Raw genomic sequence first — 22376 nt, forward strand, 5'->3', positions numbered from 1 at the left:
GTATAAATGAACCATGCTTTCTTTATCCCCCAGTTTAGAGAAATCTAGCTTGTTTCCAGTTTCTGTCCTGTAAAAATAAAGCTGCTATGAACATAGGTGAGCCATTGTCCTTTTGGTAAGACGGAGTAGTTTCTGGGTATAGGTGGATTTTTAAGTAGAACAATTCCCAGTTTTCTGAGGAGTCACAATATTGATTTCCATAGTGGCTGTATTAATTTGCCCTCTCACCAGCAAAGGAGGAATGTTCCCCTTTCTCCACATCCTTGCCAGCATGAGCTCTCACTTGTGTTATCCATTGATCTTATCCATTATTATTGATCTTATCCATTCTGACATGTATAATCTCATGAAATCTCAAAGTAGTTTTCATTTCCATTTCCATGATGAATTAGGATGTTGAACATTTCTTTAACTGTTTCTCAGCCATTTGAGATTCCTCTTATTTTAAATTGAACTTTTTATTCTTTTTTTTTTTAATTTTATTTAATCTATCCTTTTTACAGTATAGATTTTATTCTTCTCCCGGTCCACCTCTAGCTGTTCCCAATCCCATACCACCTTCCCAACCCTCCCCCCCCCACCCCACATCTCCACTAGGATGTCCCCAAGCCCCTACCCCCCACCCTACCAGAACTCTAAACTCCCTGGGACCTCCAGTCTTTAGAGGGTTAGGTGCATCTTCTCTGACTGAACCCAGACCCGCAGTGCTGTGCTGTATATGTGTTGGGGGCCTCATATCAGCTGGAGTAGGCTGCCTGGTTGGTAGTCCAGTATCTGAGAGATCTCAGAGGTCCAGGTAAATTGAGACTGCTGGTCCTCTTACAGGGTCGCCTTCCTCTTCAGCTTCTTTCAACTTTTTCCTAACTCAACCACAGGGATCAGCAGCTTCTGTACATTAGTTGGGTGCAAATATCTGCATCTGACTGTTTCAGGTGCTTGTTGTGTCTTTCAGACGGTAGTCATGACAGGTCCCTTTCTGTGAGCACTCCATAGCCTCAGTAATAGTGTCAGGCCTTGGGGCCTCCCCTTGAGCTCGGTTCCTTTTGGGCCTGTTGTTGGACCTTCTTTTCCTCAGGCTCCTCTCCATTTCCATCCCTGCAGTTCTTTCAGACAAGAACAATTATGGGTCAGAGTTTTAACTGTGGGATGGCAATCCCATCCCTCACTTGATGCCCTGTCTTTCTACTGGAGGTGGGCTCTACACATTCCCTCCCCCTACTGTAGGGTATTTCATCTAAGGTCCCTCCCTTTGAGTCCTGGGAGTCTCTCACCTCCCATGTCTCTGGTACATTCTGGAGGGTTCCCCCACCTCCTACCTCCCGAGGTTACCTGTTTCAATTCTTTCTGCTGGCCCTCAGGGCTTCAGTCCTTTTTCCTTACCCAATACCTGATCATGTTCCCCTCTTCCCCACCCCGTCCCTCTCAAGTAGGAATAAGGTGTCCTCACTTGGGTCATTCATCTTGTTGACCTGTTTGAGTTCTATGGACTGTATTTTGGGTATTCTGTAACACCCAAATCCATTTTGTAATGGGACATCTGGGTTGTTTCCAGCTTCTGGCTATCACAAACAAGGCTGCTATGAACATAGTGGAACAAGTGCCCCTGTGGCGTGGTGGGGATATTTCCAAGAGTGGTATAGGTGGGTCTTCAGGTAGATCTATTTCCAGTTTTCTGAGGAACCTCCAGATTGATTTCTAGAGTGTATTGTATTGGTTTGCAATCCCACCAGCAATGGAGAAGTGTTCCTCTTTCTCCACATTCTTTCCAACATATGTTGTTACCTGAGGTTTTGATCTTAGCAACTCTGATTGGTGTAAGGTAGAATCTCAGGGTCGTTTTGATAGTGATTTCTCTGATCACTAAGGACTTTGAACATTTCTTTAGGTGCTTCTCAGCCATTCAAGATTCAAGAGTTCTCTGTTTAGTTCTATACCCCATTTTTTGATTGGGTTGTTTGGTTTTTGGTTTTTTGTGGTTAGCTTCTTGAGTTCATTATGTACTTTGGATATTACCCTTCTGTTGGATGTGGGGTTAGTGAAGATTTTTCCCCAATCTGTAGGTTGCCGATTTGTCCTATATGGCCTTTGCCTTGCAGAAACTTTCCAGTTTCATGATGTCCCATTTATGACATCTTGATCTTAGAGCATGAGCCATTGGAGTTCTGTTTAGGGAATTTCCCCCTGTGCCAATGAGTTCAAGGCTCTTTCCCACTTTGTCTTCTATTAGATTCAATATTTATAGTTTTATTTTGAGGTCCTTGATCTACTTGGGCTTCAGCTTTTTGCTAGTTGACAAATATGGATGTATTTTCATTTTTCTACATACAGACAGTCAGTTAGACCAGGACCATTTATTGAAGATTCTTTTTCCCATTATATATATATATATATATATATATATATATATATATATGTATATATATTCAAATATCAAGTGTACATAAGTGTGTGATTTTACTTCTGGGTCTTCAATTCTATTCCACTGACAACATGTGTGTCTGTACCAGTACCATGCAGTTTTTATCACTATTGCTCTGTAGTACAGTTTGAGATTAAGGATGATAATCCCTCCCCCCCCCCCCCAGTTGTTCTATTCTTGTTAAGAATTGTTTTCACTATTCTGTTTTTTTGTTTTTTTTTGGGTTTTTTTGCCTTTCCAGGTGGATTTGAGAATTCTCTTTCCATGTCTTTGAAGAATTGTGTTGATTTTAATGGGGATTGCATTGAATCTGTAGATTGCCTTTGATAGGATGGCCATTTTTACTCTGTTAATTCTGCCAATCCATGAGTGTGGGAGACCTCTCCATTTTCTGAGATTTTCAAATTCTTTCTTAAGAGATTGAAGTTATTGTCATTCAGATGTCCAGTTTCTTTACCAAGGCACTCCATGCTATGAATTTTTCTCTTAGCACTTCTTTCATTGTGTCCCATAAGTTTGGGTATGTTGTACCAACATTTTCATTAAATTCCTGGAAGTCTTTAATTTATTTCTTTGTTTCTTTCCTGACCAAGTTATCATTGAGTAGACTGATGTTCAGTTTCCACCTGTATGTGGGTTTTCTGTTGTTTTTATTGTTTTTGAAGACCAACCTTAGGCCATGGTGATCTGATAGGCTAGGATGCATAGGATTATTTCAGTCTTTTATGGGTTGAGGGTTGTTTTGTGACCAATTATATGTTGATTTTGGAGAAGGTACCATGATGTGCTGAAATGTATTATTTTGGTTTAGGGTAAAATGTTCTGTAGATATCTGTTAAATCCATTTGGTTCATAACCTCTCTTAGTTTCACTATGTCTCTATTTAGTTTCTGTTTCAATAATCTGTCCATTGTTGAGAGTGGGGTATTGAAGTCTCCCACAATTATTGTGTGGAATTCAATGTGTGTTTTGAGCTTTAGTAAAGTTTGTTTTATGAATGTGGGTGCCCTAGCATTTGGGGCATAGATGTTCAGAATTCAGATTTCCTCTTGCTCGATTTTCCCCTTTGGTGAATATGAACTGTCCTTCCTCATCATACTTGATAACTTTTGTTTGAAAGTCTATTTTATTGGATATTAGAATGGCAACTCCAGCTTGTTTCTTGGGACCATTTTCTTTTCTTTTTCTTTTCTTTTCTTTTATTTATATTTATTTTTTATTTTTTTATTTTTTTCACACATGTATCTACATATATACCTAGGTACAGTATATATATATATATATTTTTAATTTTTTTTAAAATTTATTTTTATTAGGTATTTTCCTCATTTACATTTCCAATGCTATCCCCAAAGTCCCCCATACCCTTCCCCCCACTCCCCTACCCACCCACTCCTACTTTTTGGCCCTGGCATTCCCCTGTACTGGGGCATATAAAGTTTGCAAGTCCAATGGGCCTCTCTTTCCAGTGATGGCCGACTAGGCCATCTTTTGATACATATGCAGCTAGAGACAAGAGCTCCGGGGTACTGGTTAGTTCATAATGTTGTTCCACCTATAGGGTTGCAGATCCTTTTGGCTCCTTGGGTATTTTCTCTAGCTCCACCATTGGGGGCCCTGTGATCCATCCAATAGCTGACTGTGAGCATCCACTTATGTGTTTGCTAGGCTCCGGCGTAGTCTCACAAGAGACAGCTATATCAGGGTCCTTTCAGCAAAATCTTGCTAGTGTATGCAATGGTGTCTTGGGACCATTTTCTTGGAAGACTTTTTTTCCAGTCTTTTACTCTGAGATAATGTCTGTCTTAGTTATTCAGGTGTGTTTCTTGTATGCAGCAAAGTGCTATATCCTGTTTGTGTGTGCAGTTTGTTAACTTATGTCTTTTTATAGGTGTTTTGAGTCCATTAATATTGAGAGATATTAAAGGCGGATGACTGTTAGTTCATGTTATGTTTGTTTTTGTGGGTGGTATTATTTTCATGTGGTTTTCTCCTTTTGGCTTTGTTGTAAGATGATTAATATCTTGCCTTTTCTTTGGTGTAGGTACCCTCCTTGTGTTGGAGTTTTCCATCTAGAATCCTCTGTATGGCTGGATTGATAGATAAATACTGTTTGAACTTGATTTTGTCCTTGAATATTTTGGTTTCTCCATCTATGTTGATTGAGAGTTTTGTTGGGTATAGTAGCCTGGGCTGGCATTTGTGTGATATTAGGGTCTGCATGACCTCTGACCAGGCACTTCTGGCTTTTAGTGTCTTTGTTGAAAAGTATAGTATAATTCTGATAGGTCTATCTTTGTATGTTACTTGCCCCCTTTCCTGTACAGCGCTTAATATTCTTCCTTTGCTCTGTGCATTTAGTGTTTTGATTATTATGTGATGATAGGATTTTCTCTTCTGGTCCTATTTATTTGGTGTTCTAGAGGCTTCTTGAAAATTTATGGCCATCCCTTCCTTTGGGTTGGAGAAGGTTTTTTTCTATGATTTTGTTGAAGAAGTTTCCTTGTCCTTTGAGCTAGGCATCTTTGTTCTACTCTATTCCACTTGTTTTTAGATTTGGTCTTTTCATTGTGTCCTGAATTTCCTGGATGTTTTGTGCCAGGAGATTTTTATGTTTTGAACATTTAGTTTCTTAAGTTCTTTTCAATATATATACCAGGTGGGAATTGTTCTTTCAAAGTCTATAAACAATTTTCTTTGAATTTTGATGGGACTACGCTGAATCTGTAGATTGTTTTAGATAGGGTGGCTCTTATTACTCTGTTAATCCTTCTGATCCATGAACATGAGAGACTTTTATAACTTCTGATATTTTTAGAGTTACTTCAACATTTTTCCCATTATTTCAGGGTATTGTGAAGTGTGTTCTTTGCCTGATTTCTTTCTCATTTCGCTTGTTAATTTATTTTACTTTTTTTTTAAAATTTTTTTTTTATTACGTATTTTCCTCAATTACATTTCCAATGCTATCCCAAAAGTCCCCCATACCCTCCCTCCCACTTCCCTACCCACCCATTCCCACTTTTTGGCCCTGGCATTCCCCTGTGCTGGGGCATATAAAGTTTGCATGTCCAATGGGCCTGTCTTTCCAGTGATGGCCTACTAGGCCATCTTTTGATACATATGCAGCTAGAGTCAAGAGCTCCGGGGTACTGGTTAGTTCATAATGTTGTTCCACCCATAGGGTTGCAGATCCCTTTAGCTCCTTGGATACTTTCTCTAGCTCCTCCATTGGGGGCCCTGTGATCTATCCAATAGATGACTGTGAGCATCCACTTCTGTGTTTGCTAGGCCCCGGCATAGTCTCACAAGAGACAGCTATATCAGGGTCCTTTCAGCAAAATCTTGCTAGTGTATGCAATGGTGTGATCGTTTGGAGGCTAATTATGGGATGGATCCCTGGATATGGCAGTCTGTAGATGGTCCATCCTTTTGTCTCAGCTCCAAACTTTTTCTCTGTAACTCCTTCCATGGGTGATTGTTTCCAATTCTAAGAAGGGGCAAAGTGTCCACACTTTGGTCTTCGTTCTTCTTCAGTTTCACGTGTTTTACAAATTGTCTCTTATATCTCGGGTATACTAAGTTTCTGGGCTAATATCCACTTATTAGTGAGTACATATCATTTGAGTTCTTTTGTGATTGTGTTACCTCACTCAGGATGATGCCCTCCAGGTCCATCCATTTGCCTAGGAATTTCATAAATTCATTCTTTTTAATAGCTGAGTAGTACTCCATTGTGTAAATGTACCACATTTTTTGTATCCATTCCTCTGTTGAGGGGCATCTGGGTTCTTTCCAGCTTCTGGCTATTATAAATAAGGCTGCTATGAACATAGTGGAGCATGTGTCCTTCTTACCGGTTAGGACATCTGGATATATGCCCAGGAGAGGTATTGCTGGATCCTCCAGTAGTACTATGTCCAGTTTTCTGAGGAACCGCCAGACTGACTTCCAGAGTGGTTGTACAAGCTTGCAATCCCACCAACAATGGAGGAGTGTTCCTCTTTCTCCACATCCTTGCCAGCATCTGCTGTCACCTGAATTTTTGATCTTAGCCATTCTGACTGGTGTGAGGTGGAATCTCAGGGTTGTTTTGATTTGCATTTCTCTGATGATTAAGGATGTTGAATATTTTTTCAGGTGTTTCTCAGCCATTCGGTATTCCTCAGGTGAGAATTCTTTGTTTAGCTCTGAGCCCCATTTTTTAATGGGGTTATTTGATTTTCTGGAGTACACCTTCTTGAGTTCTTTATATATATTGGATATTAGTCCCCTATCTGATTTAAGATAGGTAAAGATCCTTTCCCAATCTGTTGGTGGCCTTTTTGTCTTATTGACGGTGTCTTTTGCCTTGCAGAAGCTTTGCAGTTTCATGAGGTCCCATTTGTCAATCCTCGATCTTACAGCACAAGCCGTTGCTGTTCTATTCAGGAATTTTTCCCCTGTGCCCATATCTTCGAAGCTTTTCCCCACTTTCTCCTCTATAAGTTTCAGTATCTCTGGTTTTATGTGAAGTTCCTTGATCCACTTAGATTTGACCTTATTACAAGGAGATAGGAATGGATTGATTTGCATTCTTCTACATGATAACAACCAGTTGTGCCAGCACCGTTTGTTGAAAATGCTGTCTTTCTTCCACTGGATGGTGTTAGCTCCCTTGTCAAAGATCAAGTGACCGTAGGTGTGTGGGTTCATTTCTGGGTCTTCAATTCTATTCCATTGGTCTACTTGTCTGTCACTATACCAGTACCATGCAGTTTTTATCACAATTGCTCTGTAGTAGAGCTTTAGGTCAGGCATGGTGATTCCACCAGAGGTACTTTTATCCTTGAGAAGAGTTTTTGTTATCCTAGGTTTTTTGTTATTCCAGATGAATTTGAAGATTGCTCTTTCTAATTCGTTGAAGAATTGAGTTGGAATTTGATGGGGATTGCATTGAATCTGTAGATTGCTTTTAGCAAGATATCCATTTTTACAATGTTGATCCTGCCAATCCATGAGCATGGGAGATATTTCCATCTTCTGAGATCTTTTTTAATTTCTTTCTTGAGAGACTTGAAGTTTTTATCATACAGATCTTTCACTTCCTTAGTTAGAGTCTCGCCAAGATATTTTATATTATTTGTGACTATTGAGAAGGGTGTTGTTTACCTAATTTCTTTCTCAGCCTGTTTATTCTTTGTGTAGAGAAAGGCCATTGACTTGTTTGAGTTAATTTTATATCCAGCTACTTCATTGAAGCTGTTTATCAGGTTTAGGAGTTCTCTGGTGGAATTTTTAGGGTCACTTATATATACTATCATATCATCTGCAAAAAGTGATATTTTGATTTCATCTCTTCCCATTTGTATCCCCTTGATCTCCTTTTGTTGTTGAATTGCTCTCCCTAGGACTTCAAGTACTATGTTGAATAGGTAGGGAGAAAGTGGGCAGCCTTGTCTAGTCCCTGATTTTAGTGGGATTGCTTCAAGCTTCTCACCATTTACTTTGATGTTGGCTACTGGTTTGCTGTAGATTGCTTTTATCATGTTTAGGTATGGGCCTTGAATTCCTGATCTTTCCAAGACTTTTATCATGAATGGGTGTTGGATCTTGTTGAATGCTTTTCCACATCTAAGGAAATTATCATGTGGTTTTGGTCTTTGAGTTTGTTTATATAATGGATTACGTTGAGGGATTTCCGTATATTAAACCATCCCTGCATCCCTGGAATAAAACGTACTTGTCAGGATGGATGATTGCTTTAATGTGTTCTTGGATTCGGTTAATGAGAATTTTATTGAGGATTTTTGCATCTATATTCATAAGGGAAATTGGTCTGAAGTTCTCTATCTTTGTTGGATCTTTCTGTGGTTTAGGTATCAGAGTAATTGTGGCTTCATAGAATGAGTTGGGTAGAGTTCCCTCTACTTCTATTTCGTGGAAGAGCTTGTGCAGAACTGGAATTAGATCATCTTTGAAGGTCTGGTAGAACTCTGCACTAAACCCATCTGGTCCTGGGCTTTTTTTGGCTGGTAGACTATTAATGACTGCTTCTATTTCTTTAGAGGATATGGGACTGTTTAGATCGTTAACTTGATCCTGATTTAACTTTGGTACCTGGTATCTGTCTAGAAATTTGTCCATTTCATCCAGGTTTTCCAGTTTTGTTGAGTATAGCCTTTTGTAGAAGGATCTGATGGTGTTTTGGATTTCTTCAGTATCTGTTATTGTCTCCCTTTTCATTTCTGATTTTGTTAATTAGGATGTTGTCCCTGTGCCCTCTAGTGAGTCTAGCTAAGGGTTTATCTATCTTGTTGATTTTCTCAAAGAACCAACTCCTCGTTTGGTTAATTCTTTGAATAGTTCTTCTTGTTTCCACTTGGTTGATTTCACCCCTGAGTTTGATTATTTCCTGCCGTCTACTCCTATTGGGTGAGTTTTCTTCCTTTTTTTCTAGAGCTTTTAGATGTGTTGTCAAGCTGCTAGTGTGTGCTCTCTCCAGTTTCTTTTTGGAGGCACTCATAGCTATGAGTGTCTCTCTTAGAAATGCTTTCATTGTGTCCCATAGGTTTGGGTATGTTGTGGCTTCATTTTCATTAAACTCTAAAAAGTCTTTAATTTTTTCTTTATGTTGTGGCCCTACCAGCACTCTGCAATGTGAACGGTTCAACTGAGGATGGCAGCTCGAGCTGAAAAGAGAGGAAGCTAGATGGGGAGGGAGAAGGAACCAGGCCAAGGCAAGATCATCCTGTTCAAAGCCCCATTTTACTAGTTTCAACATCTAGTTATAAAGGAAGGGGGAGGGAACCCGATTTCCCATCAAGTAACTCGGGGTCCAGTAGCAGGATGAACAAGTGTGTGGCTCCAAAGCAGCAAAGCTACAGGGTCTAGCAGTGGGCGTGGCAGAACGAATGAGCAGGAAACTCCACCCTTGAGCAAACAGGTTCCAGGCTGGGGGAAGGGAGACCACATCTTTATTCCTTCCTTGACCAAGGTATCATTGAGAAGAGTGTTGTTCAGTTTTCACGTGAATGTTGGCTTTCCATTATTTATGTTGTTATTGAAGATCAGCCTTAGGCCATGGTGGTCTGATAGGATGCATGGGACAATTTCAATATTTTTGTAGCTGTTGAGGCCTGTTTTGTGACCAGTTATATGGTCAATTTTGGAGAAGGTCCTGTGAGGTGCTGAGAAGAAGGTATATCCTTTTGTTTTAGGATAAAATGTTCTATAGATATTTGTTAACTCCATTTCTTTCATAACTTCTGTTAGTTTCACTCTGTCCCTGTTTAGTTTCTGTTTCCACGATCTGTCCATTGGTGAAAGTGGTGTGTTGAAGTCTCCCACTATTATTGTGTGAGGTGCAATGTGTGTTTTGAGCTTTACTAAAGTGTCTTTAATGAATGTGGCTGCCCTTGCATTTGGAACATAGATATTCAGAATTGAGAGTTCCTCTTGGAGGATTTTACCTTTGATGAGTATGAAGTGTCCCTCCTTGTCTTTTTTGATAACTTTGGGTTGGAAGTCGATTTTATTCGATATTAGAATGGCTACTCCAGCTTGTTTCTTCAGACCATTTGCTTGGAAAATTGTTTTCCAGCCTTTCACTCTGAAGTAGTGTCTGTCTTTTTCCCTGAGATGGGTTTCCTGTAAGCAGCAGAATTTTGGGTCCTGTTTGTGTAGCCAGTCTGTTAGTCTATGTCTTTTTATTGGGGCATTGAGTCCATTGATATTAAGAGATATTAAGGAAAAGTAATTGTTGCTTCCTATTATTTTTGTTGTTAGAGTTGGCATTCTGTTCTTGTGGCTGTCTTCTTTTTGGTTTGTTGAGGGATTACTTTCTTGCTTTTTCTAGGGTGTGATTTCCGTTCTTGTATAGTTTTTTTTTCTGTTATTATCCTTTGAAGGGTTGGATTCGTGGAAAGATAATGTGTGACTTTGGTTTTCTCGTGGAATACTTTGGTTTCTCCATCTATGTTAATTGAGAGTTTGGCTGGGTATAGTAGCCTGGGCTGGCATTTGTGTTCTCTTAGTGTTTGTATAACATCTGTCCAGGCTCTTCTGGCTTTCATAGTCTCTGGTGAAAAGTCTGGTGTAATTCTGATAGGTCTACCTTTATATGTTACTTGACCTTTCTCCCTTACTGCTTTTAATATTCTATCTTTATTTAGTGCATTTGTTGTTCTGATTATTATGTGTCGGGAGGAATTTCTTTTCTGGTCCAGTCTATTTGGAGTTCTGTAGGCTTCTTGTATGTTCACGGGCATCTCTTTCTTTAGGTTTGGGAAGTTTTCTTCTATAATTTTGTTGAAGATAGTCGCTGGCCCTTTAAGTTGAAAATCTTCATTCTCATCAACTCCTATTATCTGTAGGTTTGGTCTTCTCATTGTGTCCTGTATTTCCTGGATGTTTTGAGTTAGGATCCTTTTGCATTTTGTAGTTTCTTTGATTGTTGTGCCAATGTTCTCTATGGACTCTTCTGTACCTGAAATTCTCTCTTCCATCTCTTGTATTCTGTTGCTGATGCTCGCATCTATGGTTCCAGATTTCTTTTCTAGGGTTTCTATCTCCAGCGTTGCCTCATTTTGGGTTTTCTTTATTGTGTCTACTTCCCTTTTTAGGTCTAGTATGGTTTTGTTCATTTCCATCATCTGTTTGGATGTGTTTTCCTGTTTTTCTTTAAGGATTTCTAACTCTTTGGTTGTGTTTTCCTGTTTTTCTTTAAGGACTTGTAACTCTTTAGCAGTGTTCTCCTGTATTCCTTTAAGTGGGTTATTAAAGTCCTTCTTGATGTCCTCTACCATCATCATGAGATATGCTTTTAAATCCAGGTCTAGCTTTTCGGTTGTGATGGGGTGCCCAGGACTAGGTGGGGTGGGAGTGCTGCGTTATGATGATGGTAAGTGGTCTTGATTTCTGTTAGTAGGATTCTTACGTTTGCCTTTCGCCATCTCGTAATCTCTGGAGCTAGTTGTTATAGTTGTCTCTGGTTAGAGCTTGTTCCTCAGGTGATTATGTTTGCCTCTATCAGCAGACCTGGGAAATTAGCTCTATCCTTAGTTTCAGTGGTCAGATTACTCTCTGCAGGCAAGCTCTCCTTTTGCAGGGAAGGTGCCCAGATATCTGGTGTTCGAACCTGCCTCCTGGCAGAAGTTGTGTTCCACTCACCAGAGGTCTTAAGATCCCGTGGAGGGTCCTGTGAGAAACTTGGGGGTGTCCAGATACTCAGCGCACAAGGAACCCCGGTGTTGGAGTGGACCAGAAGGGACTTGTGTCCCTAATCAGGCCGGGTTATCTGTTTCCCTAGTTAATGCAGTCTCAGGTCCCACGTGATTGGATTGGAGCAGATGCTGTGTTCCACTCACCAGAGGTCTTAGGGTCACGTGGGGGATCCTGTGTGGGTCCTTGCGGGTGTCCGGAGAATCCCCGGGCCAGGAACCCCGGGGCTGCAGTGGACCGGAAGGTGGTAGGATGTCCGGAGCCCGATAAGGGCGCTGCCTCAGAAGCTCTGTGGCTCCCACCTGTCCCTAAAGCTGTCTGCTTCTGTGTGCACACTTTCACCTGTGCAGACTACTTTTCGGTGGAGTCCCGGGACCAAGATGGCTCCCACCGTTCCTGAGGCAAAAACCTTCCGGGCTGGGTGGACAGCTGTCCTCTGGCTGGGGAGGTGGTCAGATGTCTGGAGCCCGAAACGGGCGCTGCCTCAGAAGCTCTGTGGCTCCTGCCTGTCCCAGAAGCTATTCGCTTCTGTGTGCACACTCTCCCCTGTGCAGACTACTTTTCCACTTTTTTTTTAAACTTATTTATATTCCAGTTGTTGTCTCCTCTCAATTCCCGCACCCCCCCCCCTCCAGTTCCTCATCCTATTCACTCTTCCCCTTGCCTCTAAGAGAGTGTTTTGCCCACAGCAGGCCTCCTTCCCTGGGGCCTCAAGTCTCTCAAGGATTAAGTCTTTTTTCACACTGAGATCTGAATAGGCAGGGTTCTGCTATATTTGTGCCAGAAGTCTCAGTCTGATCCATCTAAGTTCCTGGTAGGAGGCTCAGTCTCTGGAAGCTCTCAGGGTCTGGGTTAGTTGAAACTGCTGATCTTCCTACAGGGTCACTCTTCCCTTCAGCTTCTTTAATCTTTCCCCTAATTTAGCCATAGGGGTCCCTGACTTCAGTCCAATGGTTGGGTGTAAGGATCTGCTTCTGTCTCAGTCAGCTCTGGTAGTGCCTCTCAGAGGACAGCCATGCTAGGCTCCCATCTGTAAGCACATCATAGCATCAGTAATAGTATCAGGCCTTGGTGCCCCACTGCCATGAGATCGTTCTATATTCTACAAATCTGGAAAATCTAGATGAAATGGATAAATTTATGGACAGATACCATGTACCAAAGTTAAATCAAGATAAAGTAGATTATATAGAGTCCCACAACTCCCCCAATAATAGAAATAGTCATCAAAAACCTCCCAATCAAAAAACAGCCCAGGTCCAGATGGTTTCAGTGAAGAATTCTACGAGACCTAAAAGAAGAACTAATACCAATAATCTTAAAACTATTCCTCAAAATAGAATAAAAAAGAACACTACCTGATTCATTCTATGAAGCCACTGTTCCTGTGATACCTATACTACACAGTGACCCAACAAAGAAAAGGAACTTTAATCCACTTTCAATTGTGAATATCAGTGCAAAAGTACTCAATAAAATTCTCACAAACCGAATCCAAGAGGACATCAAAACTATCATTCAGCATGAACGAGTATGCTTTATCCCAGGGATGCAGGGATAGTTCAATATATAAAAAATCCATTAATGTAATACACTGTATACACAAACTCAAGGGAAAAAAAGCCACATGACCATCTCATTAGATGCTAAAAGAAGCCTTCAGCAAAATACAACTGCTGGCAGTTCACGTTCAAAGTCTTGGAGTGACCAGGAATTCATGGCACATATGTAAACATAATAAAAGCAATAGATAGCAAACCAACAGCCAACATCATGGGGATGTTCTGTGTTATCTACTGGAGGCGTGGGTAGGGGTGCAAAAGCTGATCACTAGCGGAAACCCTGAGCATTAGATCTCAGGTAACAGAATGGCAAAGGTCTGGAGGTATCCTACTTGGTCCTATACCCAGTTTCTTAATACTGATGCATCAGATTTCCAGGGCTTATTTGTTTACCGTGTATATATTTAGAATTTTGTTGTTAATCTGTGAAGGACTTATTGGATAACATGTACAATGTGGGCTGACAGATCATTCAGCAGATATTCTCTATGGGTTTGACCTGAGTTAATTAAACAACACTCAACCAAAGTTGGGAAGCTTATAAACACCTGCTACTCCTGTTCCAGGAGATCGGACCCTTCCTTTTCTTAAGATTTATTTATTTATTATATTATGTAAGTACACTGTAGCTGTCTTCAGACACTCCAGAAGAGGGCGCCAGATCTCGTTACGGATGGTTGTGAGCCACCATGTGGTTGCTGGGATTTGAACTCTGGACCTTCGGAAGAGCAGTCGGGTGCTCTTACCCACTGAGCCATCTCACCAGCCCCCCTTCCTTTTCTTGTGTGTCACTTGTATACACAATGGAAGGCATTCTCTCTCACACACACAAATATAAGGATAGAAATTGGGATAGACTTGCTTTCATAAGTGTTTATGTATGACTTCTAAAACAGTGCAAACCAAACTATTTAGGAATATAACACAAACACGGTGTTTCTATAAAATCTGCTTGCTGAATTTACTTTTTAAAAGTTTGCATTTCCTCACACATGTGTAGACTTATATCCAGTTATCAATCATAGGGAATAAAATGGTTTGTAAGTGATCTGAACAGACATCCTTTTCTTTATCATAAGAGAAGGACATACTTTTAATAGTCAAAACTATTTCTGTGATATTGAACCAGTTTATGCTGTAGTTGAATCTCTCCAATTGGGATAGCCCTCCACTCTCAATCCACTTTCTGTTATTGGTAAAGCAAAGAAGCAGCATGCACACACAGACTGAGTGCTGGCCAGTAATTTCTTTGATTTTTTTATTTTGACTATACTCCTGCCCTTCTTTAAAGGACTATGTTATATTTATAGGTCTGTCTTTGTGTCTCCTTTTATCAGTGATGACATCTATGTTCTGTGATTTTATTAATTATAATGATATTGTTGTTTAGACTTTTACAATTTTTCCCCCTGAAAATGTGTATATTATATTATGAGTTCCTTGAGTTTTTCTTAGTTTGGGACTTTTAGGGACAAACAGTTTAAGTTTCTCTTCTTGAACCTAAAGGCTTGCCTCTCCTTATTTCTTGGTAAATCTGTGTTTTCCACTTGCTGTAGTCATCAGTCTTTGGAGTTTTGCTACTCACATGATTGATACAGTTAACACATTTTGGAGTTTTTAAAACTTTTTCATATATTATTATGTCATCATTAGCTTTAGTTCTCAGTATTTCAGAACATCAGTCATCTGAGGGAGCCTCATCTGAGGACACATCCCCCTCGGAATGGTTGGTTGCTATGTCTGTGAGAGAGTGTGCTAATTGATGATTGATGTGGGATGTTTCTTCCACTGAGAGTAGCAATATCCCTAACCAAATAGGCCTGGCCTAGGTAAGAGAGCTAGCTGATCATAAGGCAGCTACCAAGCAAGGGAGCAAGCCAGTAAAAAAGGTTCTTCCACGTTTTTTACAGTCATTTTCTAGCTTGTGTTTTTAACCTAAGCTCCCAAAATGATGGACTGTGATCTGACAGAACCATCCAAAAAAAAAATCCACTTATTACTTGAGATGGTTTTGGTTAGAGGATTTAATCACAGCAGCAAAGAAGCAAAGCAGAACAAAAAAATGGTAAGCAAAATGTGATTTTGCTCCTGGACATAACCTGTGAACGTTCTTATTTGGAGGAATATGGAAAATATCAGGGCTTGAGCTGGCAAAGGCATGTGAAGCAGTACCCAGAGCTTACTCAGGTGTCCTTTGAGAACCTGGAATATTGGAGTGTTGAGAGTAATACAGTGGTCATAAGATTTCAGTTGAAAATAGACTCCAAAAAACCTTTAGCTGGAGATTATTTGTGTGATATTTTGGTCCAAAATCTTTTTGATTCTGCCCATGCTCTGAGATATTGAGTAAAGCAGAAGAAAGAAAGAAAGAAAGAAAGAAAGAAAGAAAGAAAGAAAGAAAGAAAGAAAGAAAGAAAGAAAGAAAGGAAGGAAGGAAGGAAGAAGACTTCTTAGAAGAAACCCTGACACTGTTGGTTGGTTATTACTGGTGACTCTTTCAGGACTACAGTGAAGAAAAGCAATAAGTAGGGCAGAAATAAATGCAAAGTGTGTTCTGTAGAGAAAAACAGCACTAGGTAATTTCAGATGGCAGGCAAATTCTGAAACAGATGCAGGAATTTTCAAGGAGGTTATCACCATTAAAGAGAAGGCCCTTGCTCTATACTGGAAGTCTATGACGGTACCCTAAAGGTAATATTCCCTCTTGTAAGACTTCTCTTCTGGAAAGAGTAAGGAAAGTGATTCCTAGTCACCAGAAGGAACTTTATATTTTAAAACCTGCTGCAATTATAGTCCAAGCAGGGCAGGGTCCATCCCAAGTTAGAAGAAGTGGCATTATCACCCATGTTCTACTAGTTCCACAAGCAAGAAAGATATACACTTTAACGTCATGGATTTTTTTTTTTTCCTATGTGGTTTCAATTCAATGCTGTTCCAGCCATCTGTTTGGCAGAGTCAGAGACCCAGTGAGGAAACTCAGAGTTCATTGCAGGAGGCTGTGAGGATAAAGCCTGAGTTGAATTTTGAGACCACAGATGTTGAGATTCCCAAGCTATGAGAAATCTAATATGAAGAGATGAATATAAGTTACCAAGTGAAAGATGGATGAGATGTCACAGGGACAAGGTTGTCCAAGTTCTTTGAAACTGAAGCTCCATGTATCTGAACCAAAGATAAAGGATTTGGTGTTTTCCCTGCTTAGTTTCTTGCCTTGGTTCAATCCTCCCTCACTATGGGGTATTCTGAGCCAATTTATTTTGGAAAGATGTATCTTGTTTTGTGATTTTGCAAGATATGGCAATCAAGAGATTGTTTTGAGTGTCAGAAAAGACTTTGGACATTTGAACAGTGCATGGGCTGTTGTAGACTACTGAGATCATTGAAGTTACTAAATGCAGTTTCAACATAGGATGATGCTTGTCTCTCCTTTGTCTGTTTCTTTGGGGACCTTATGGTAGCTTTTGTGAAGCAACCATTCTAGATTCCTTATTGGGTTTGGAATTGAAGTGTCCAGAGACTCAACCCATTTCCTGTACTTCCTGTCTACTATGTTGCTGTTGAACCTGATCAGTCAGGTTCTGCCTCTTGCAGTCTTGCCTTTGACTCTATCTCTAATTCATCTAACATACAATAGAGGGAGTTGCTATTCAGTGCTAAGTGATTTTGCTAGGCTGATATTTTTATGTTTTTAATTTTGTTGCTTTTGTTTTTAAAGATAAAGTTTCTCTGTATAGCCCTGGCTGCCCTTAAAGTAGCTATGTAGACCAGGCAGGTCTCACACTTAAGATATCCATCTGACTGTGCCTCAAGAGTACAGGCATTAAATGTGGACCAACATGCCTGGCATGTTTTGTTTTCATATTATTGGCTGATGGACCTGGAATGTAGGGTTTTGTATACACCAAGAATATGCTGTTCTACTAATCTTCATCCACATCCTGAATTTTGAAATTTGACAGAGTATATTCTATTTCTCAGAATAGCATCTATTCATGGCATTAGTACTACCTATTGAGTCATTAGATTATAATTTTATAATAGTCTTTATACTTGTTTTTTTTTTAATGAGTATGAATATTTTGCTTCTGTGCATGAATATGCATCTCATTGTGCCAGGTCCTCAGAGCAGTCAGAACCTGGCCTTAGAAGACATGAACTATGAATAATGAATAGTTGTGAGCCCAAATGTAACCACAGTTGTGGTGATTGGTCCTAATTATTAACATGACTGACAAGAGCTCTTCATTGGAGAGCATCTCTTCTGCCCTATGTTTCTTATTTTTGATCAGCATTTACATTGCTTATAGTGACGTCTGTCCATTTCTTTTTAGTAAGATTTTATTTATGTTACAGTTCAAACTAGGGCACTGTAGGTTTCTGGAAGATGAATACAGAACTGGAGTGCAGGTACAGTTTCTTGGAGGAACTTCAGTAAAAACCTTCTGAATTCTTTCTATCTTTTTAATTTGTTTGATTGATTTTTGTACGGGAGACATCTGGCTGTCCTAGAACTTGTTGCATAGACCACCTTGACATCCAACTCAATGAATACCCCTATCTCTGCTTCCTGTGTGCTAGGATTAAAGGCACAACCCAATACACCTAGCTTGACCAGCAGGTTTGTTTTGTTTTTTTGTTTCTTTCTTTCTTTTTTTTTTTTTTTTTTTAGTAATTGTTCATACAATTTCTTTGATGTTCACTCCATTCTTTTCATCTGTTTGCTTATCTCTATCTGTTTGCTTGTCTCTTTTTATGTTTTTTAACTGACATTTCTCTTGCAAAGCAATATCCTATTCAAAGAACTCAGAAATGACAGAGGTAAGCCTCATTATTTAGTTTCCTTCTAACATGCCTTACTACTACTGCATCAGGAAATAAGTCGAGGAAGCACCAGAATGATATGAATATATTGCCAATGAAGTATACAGTTACAGTGTTGTCAGCATCATGTTTTTTATTTTAACATGTATGGGGTATTTTAGAATGGAATGACCTATGATGATGTGCATGTAAACTTCACTGGAGAAGAGTGGGCTTTGCTCAGTCCTTCCCAGAAGAGGCTCTACAAGGATGTGATGCTGGAAACCTACAGGAACCTCACTGCTATAGGTAAGAAAGTGAATTTCATTTGGGATTTTAAAATATGGGGACAACTGTTTCTTTGTTATTGATGATCTTTTGTAATTTCAAATGAGGATGTGGAAGTATAAGGTGACTAAACCAAACATGGTTCTAAGGTTCACTGAATATAAAGCAAGTTCAATTTTGCCTAATTTCCAATAATATATCATATAATTTCTGGTACTCTATTTTAGGTTACAATTGGGAAGACCATAATAGTGAACATTTTCAACATTCTAGAAGACATGGAAGGTAATTTTCAGATGTAGGCTGATAGGAATATGCCTCTTATGAAAATTTTAAAGAAAAGCAACAGTGTAAAATAAAACACCTGATTTTTAGTGTATCAATGATTATTAAAAATTTTCACAAAACTATATACCTCAATGTCAGGTATTTGATTTGTGTTTGCAAGTCATTCCTCTAAGAAAGAAGACAGGGAAACAGTGCCTTAACAGATATCCCCATTTGAATCAGTCCCTTAGCCACTATGTTGTAGAACTGCCAGTCTGTTTAATCTCATACAATTTAGGTGTTGCAAAAGGTATACACATTGAATAGGTGGTAAGTATATGTCCAAAGCCTCTAATAAGTTACTGTTACTTATATATTTGTAGTATTCTTAAGTTTAGTGAAGTGGACAGTGTATGAGAGTCAAGAAGGTTGTTATGGAGAAACCTTAATCTCTATACCACATATCTGTGAAGAGCAAAAAGTCAAATTATGCGAATGCAATTTGGAAACCTTTCATTTGATATTCTTCTTTCAATAGCTATATGGTCACAATAGATCTAAACTATATGAGCATAGGGATATTAAAATAAGCAATATACCTCTCTTCCAGTAGACTGAGAAGATATATAGTAATCCCCAGTTTCAATAGACTTTCTAAATGTGGTAAACATTTACAATTAACTTGTTTTCCAACTTCATTGGGAATACAACCACAAGCTCAAACTACAGAAAATCCCTGTATGCTAGGAATGTGGAAATTCTTCTGTATATCCTGGTTCACTTTACATATGCAGCATGACTCACACTATAGGGAAATTTGTGAATGCAATGAGTGTGGTAAAGCTGAGTTCTTCTAGTTCTCTTCAAATATGAAAAGAAATCTCATATAGAAAAAGGATGTTATTAATGTGAACCATGTAATAAATGCTCTTACCATCACAGGTATCTTCAAAGACACAAAAGTAACCTATAATGAATGGGAACACCATGAATGTAAACAATGAGTTAAAACCTTAAGATCTGATTCCTCTTTACAATTAGAACACATTGTAAAACTCATAGAGATAAACTGATTCATTAGTGTAATGAATGCAGTAAAGCTCTCACATGTTTCAATTATCTGTGCAGGCATGAAAGAAGACATACTGGAGAAAAACCTTCTGTATATACTCAGTGTGGCAAAGTCTTTGCATATCACAGTCATCCTCAGAATCATGATAGAATGCATACAGGAGAGAAAAGCCATGAAGGTATTCAACATGGTAAAGCCTTTGCACATCAAAGTCACCTTCAAAGGCATGAAAGAATTCATACCAGAGAGAAACCTTATGAATGTAATCAGTGTGGTAAGGCCTTTGCACATCGTAGTTACCTTCGAAAGCATAAAAGAATTCATATTGAAGAGAAACCCGATGAATGGAACCAATGTGGTCAAGGTAATCTCCAAATACATAAAAGGACACATACTGCACAGAAACCCTATGAATGTAATCAGTGTGGTAAAGCCTTTAGGCGGCACAATAGTCTCCAAGTACATAAAAGAACACATACTGGAGAGAAACCCTACAAATGTGATCAATGTGATAAAGCCTTTTCACAACAAGGTCATCTCCGAATACATAATAGAACACATACTGGAGAGAAACCCTATGAATGCAATCAATGTGGTAAAGCCTTTGCAGTTCACAGTACTCTCCAAATACATAAAAGGACACATACTGCAGAGACACCCTATGAATGTAATCAGTGTGGTAAAGCCTTTAGGCGGCACAATACCCTCCAAATACATAAAAGAACACATACTGGAGAAAAACCATACAAATGCGATCAATGTGATAAAGCCTTTTCACAACAAGGTCATCTCAGAATACATAAAAGAACACATACTGGAGAGAAACCTTATAAATGTAGTCAGTGTGGTAAAGCTTTTGCACGCCATAGTCATCTTCTAATTCATGAAAGAATTCATACTGGAGAGAAACCTTACAGATGTAATCAATGTAATAAAGCCTTTGCACAATACGGTGGTCTTCAAATACATAAAAGCACACATACTGCTGAGAAGCCCTATGAATGTAATGAATGTGGTAAAACTTTTTCACAACACAGTTATCTCCGAACACATAAAAGAACACATACTAGAGAGAAACCCTATAAATAAGCAATGTGGTAAAACCTTTGTGTGTAGTCTTAGAAATCAAGAGCCAATTCATACTGCAGAGGAACTCTATAAATATAGTCAATGTGATAAAGTTTTGCACTTCATAAATTGTTAAACAAGAGTAAAACCTTTGATGTTATCTGTTAATGCCTTTGCACATCACAGTAATTTTGAGTGCTGATAAAACTCATACTGAATAGATAAAACTCATACTTAATGGAATTTTTTGACTATCAAAGATTTGATAAGATTTTTAGCCAACACATTTACATTAAGTTATAGAAAATTATTTATTCAGGGGAATAAATCTGACAATTTTCAACAAAGTATTCAAGAATTATGTCCCTCTGTTATGCACTGATGACCTGGAAGAAATATAAGATTGATTGCATCAGAAGTATCTGAAGCCTTGGCACTTTAAAGAAGTTTCAGAGTCCCAAATCTCTACAAAATGAAGAAGAGTGAAAAGAAAGATCAGGAGAGAAACTGACAAGTCTTAAAAAGTGGCTGAGCAATTGGCCAATGCCACAAGACAGTTTATCTCAAAAAAAGACAAGAGTGGGAGCAGGCCTACAAGGAAACATTGTACATTGTATGCCTGCTGGAGTTTATGTCCCGCATAAGGAGAGAAAGAGATATGCAGGGATGAAGATTGACTTGTCAGATCAGGATTGCATTCTGCTTCTCTGAAGCCTGTAAAATTCTGTTAGGAGGACTCCTGGAGATCCTAAGACTTCAACAGGAGTCAGTCACCCTAAGACTGGGACAATCATGCCTTTGCAAAGAGCTGTGTGAGGTATGGATGAACTATGAGTGGGAGAGCTTTGGATTTGAAAGCCAAAGAATCAAATGACTAGAGGTCGATGTTCAGGGTGTACCTGAGGACAAGCTGGCTCCTACTGTGCTCTCTGCATCCACTTAGCTGTCATGGGTCAGCCCCTCCAGGTCTTCCACTCTTTCCTTATTCTTGGCAACTACAATGTAGCTGCCAGTAAGAGCACTGTGCTCCTTCCCTGGCAATCCCCACCTATTCATCAATCCTTGTAACCTGCTTCCCTGGGAAGACTAAGGATATTCTAAAGAGACATACCACTCCCTTTGGCTAACAATTAGTGAACCACTGGGCTGCATGAAATTCAAATTTCCTGGGTAATCACATTCTGGGTAAGATTGAGTCCTCCATTGAAGAATGCTTCTGCTGAAGAAACATTTGCACATTGCAGGAGACAGAGTTGCTTAGAATGAGTTTAAGGGATGGCTGGAAAATTGTTATACTGTTTGCATGGATTACTTGCTTTGCATCTGTCTCTTTTCTTCACCTAAGTATGCTATTATCCCCAACGATTGCATAGTTTGCTTCTATCTTTGTCATTATTTCAATTTAGTTGCACTCAATAAATATGTTTCTAATTTTCATGATAAATTTCCTTTTTTTCTGACTTTTCTATTGTTTTCCATTTATTATTTTTTAAAAGAATAGTTTCACCCTGAATCTCTGGCTAGCCTCGAAATAAGTATATAGATTTGGGTCATCTAGAATATCAGAGAGTTTTCCACCTTTCCTGTAGAGGGCCTGTATTATGATTGGGCATTTCAAAGCCAGCTAATTAGGCTCCCTTGGTTGACTTGGTGGGGATAAGTGCTGAGCCTGATTTCCTTAGTGTGGCTTGGGAGATAC

General features: G+C 39.2%; 1 protein-coding gene across 2 annotated transcripts in view; it reads left to right on the top strand.

The window, feature by feature from the left end:
- The window catches only part of LOC110297357 (uncharacterized), a 28661-nt gene extending 6540 nt beyond the window's left edge, over positions 1–22121 (top strand). Inside the window, exons 2-4 of one of the 2 annotated variants that reach the window (XM_029479766.2) lie at positions 18165–18291; positions 18498–18555; positions 19666–22121. In XM_029479766.2, coding sequence (XP_029335626.2) covers positions 18165–18291; positions 18498–18555; positions 19666–20698 — 1218 coding nt within the window. In that variant the 3' untranslated portion in view covers positions 20699–22121. The remainder of the gene's footprint in view (positions 1–18164; positions 18292–18497; positions 18556–19665) is intronic. The other variant, XM_085841865.1, reaches the window with a different exon arrangement.
- The last annotated feature ends 255 nt before the right edge of the window (positions 22122–22376 follow it).

Source organism: Mus caroli, unplaced genomic scaffold, assembly GCF_978045245.1.
Source record: "Mus caroli unplaced genomic scaffold, Mus_caroli_1 scaffold_8, whole genome shotgun sequence".
NCBI lineage: Eukaryota > Metazoa > Chordata > Mammalia > Rodentia > Muridae > Mus > Mus caroli.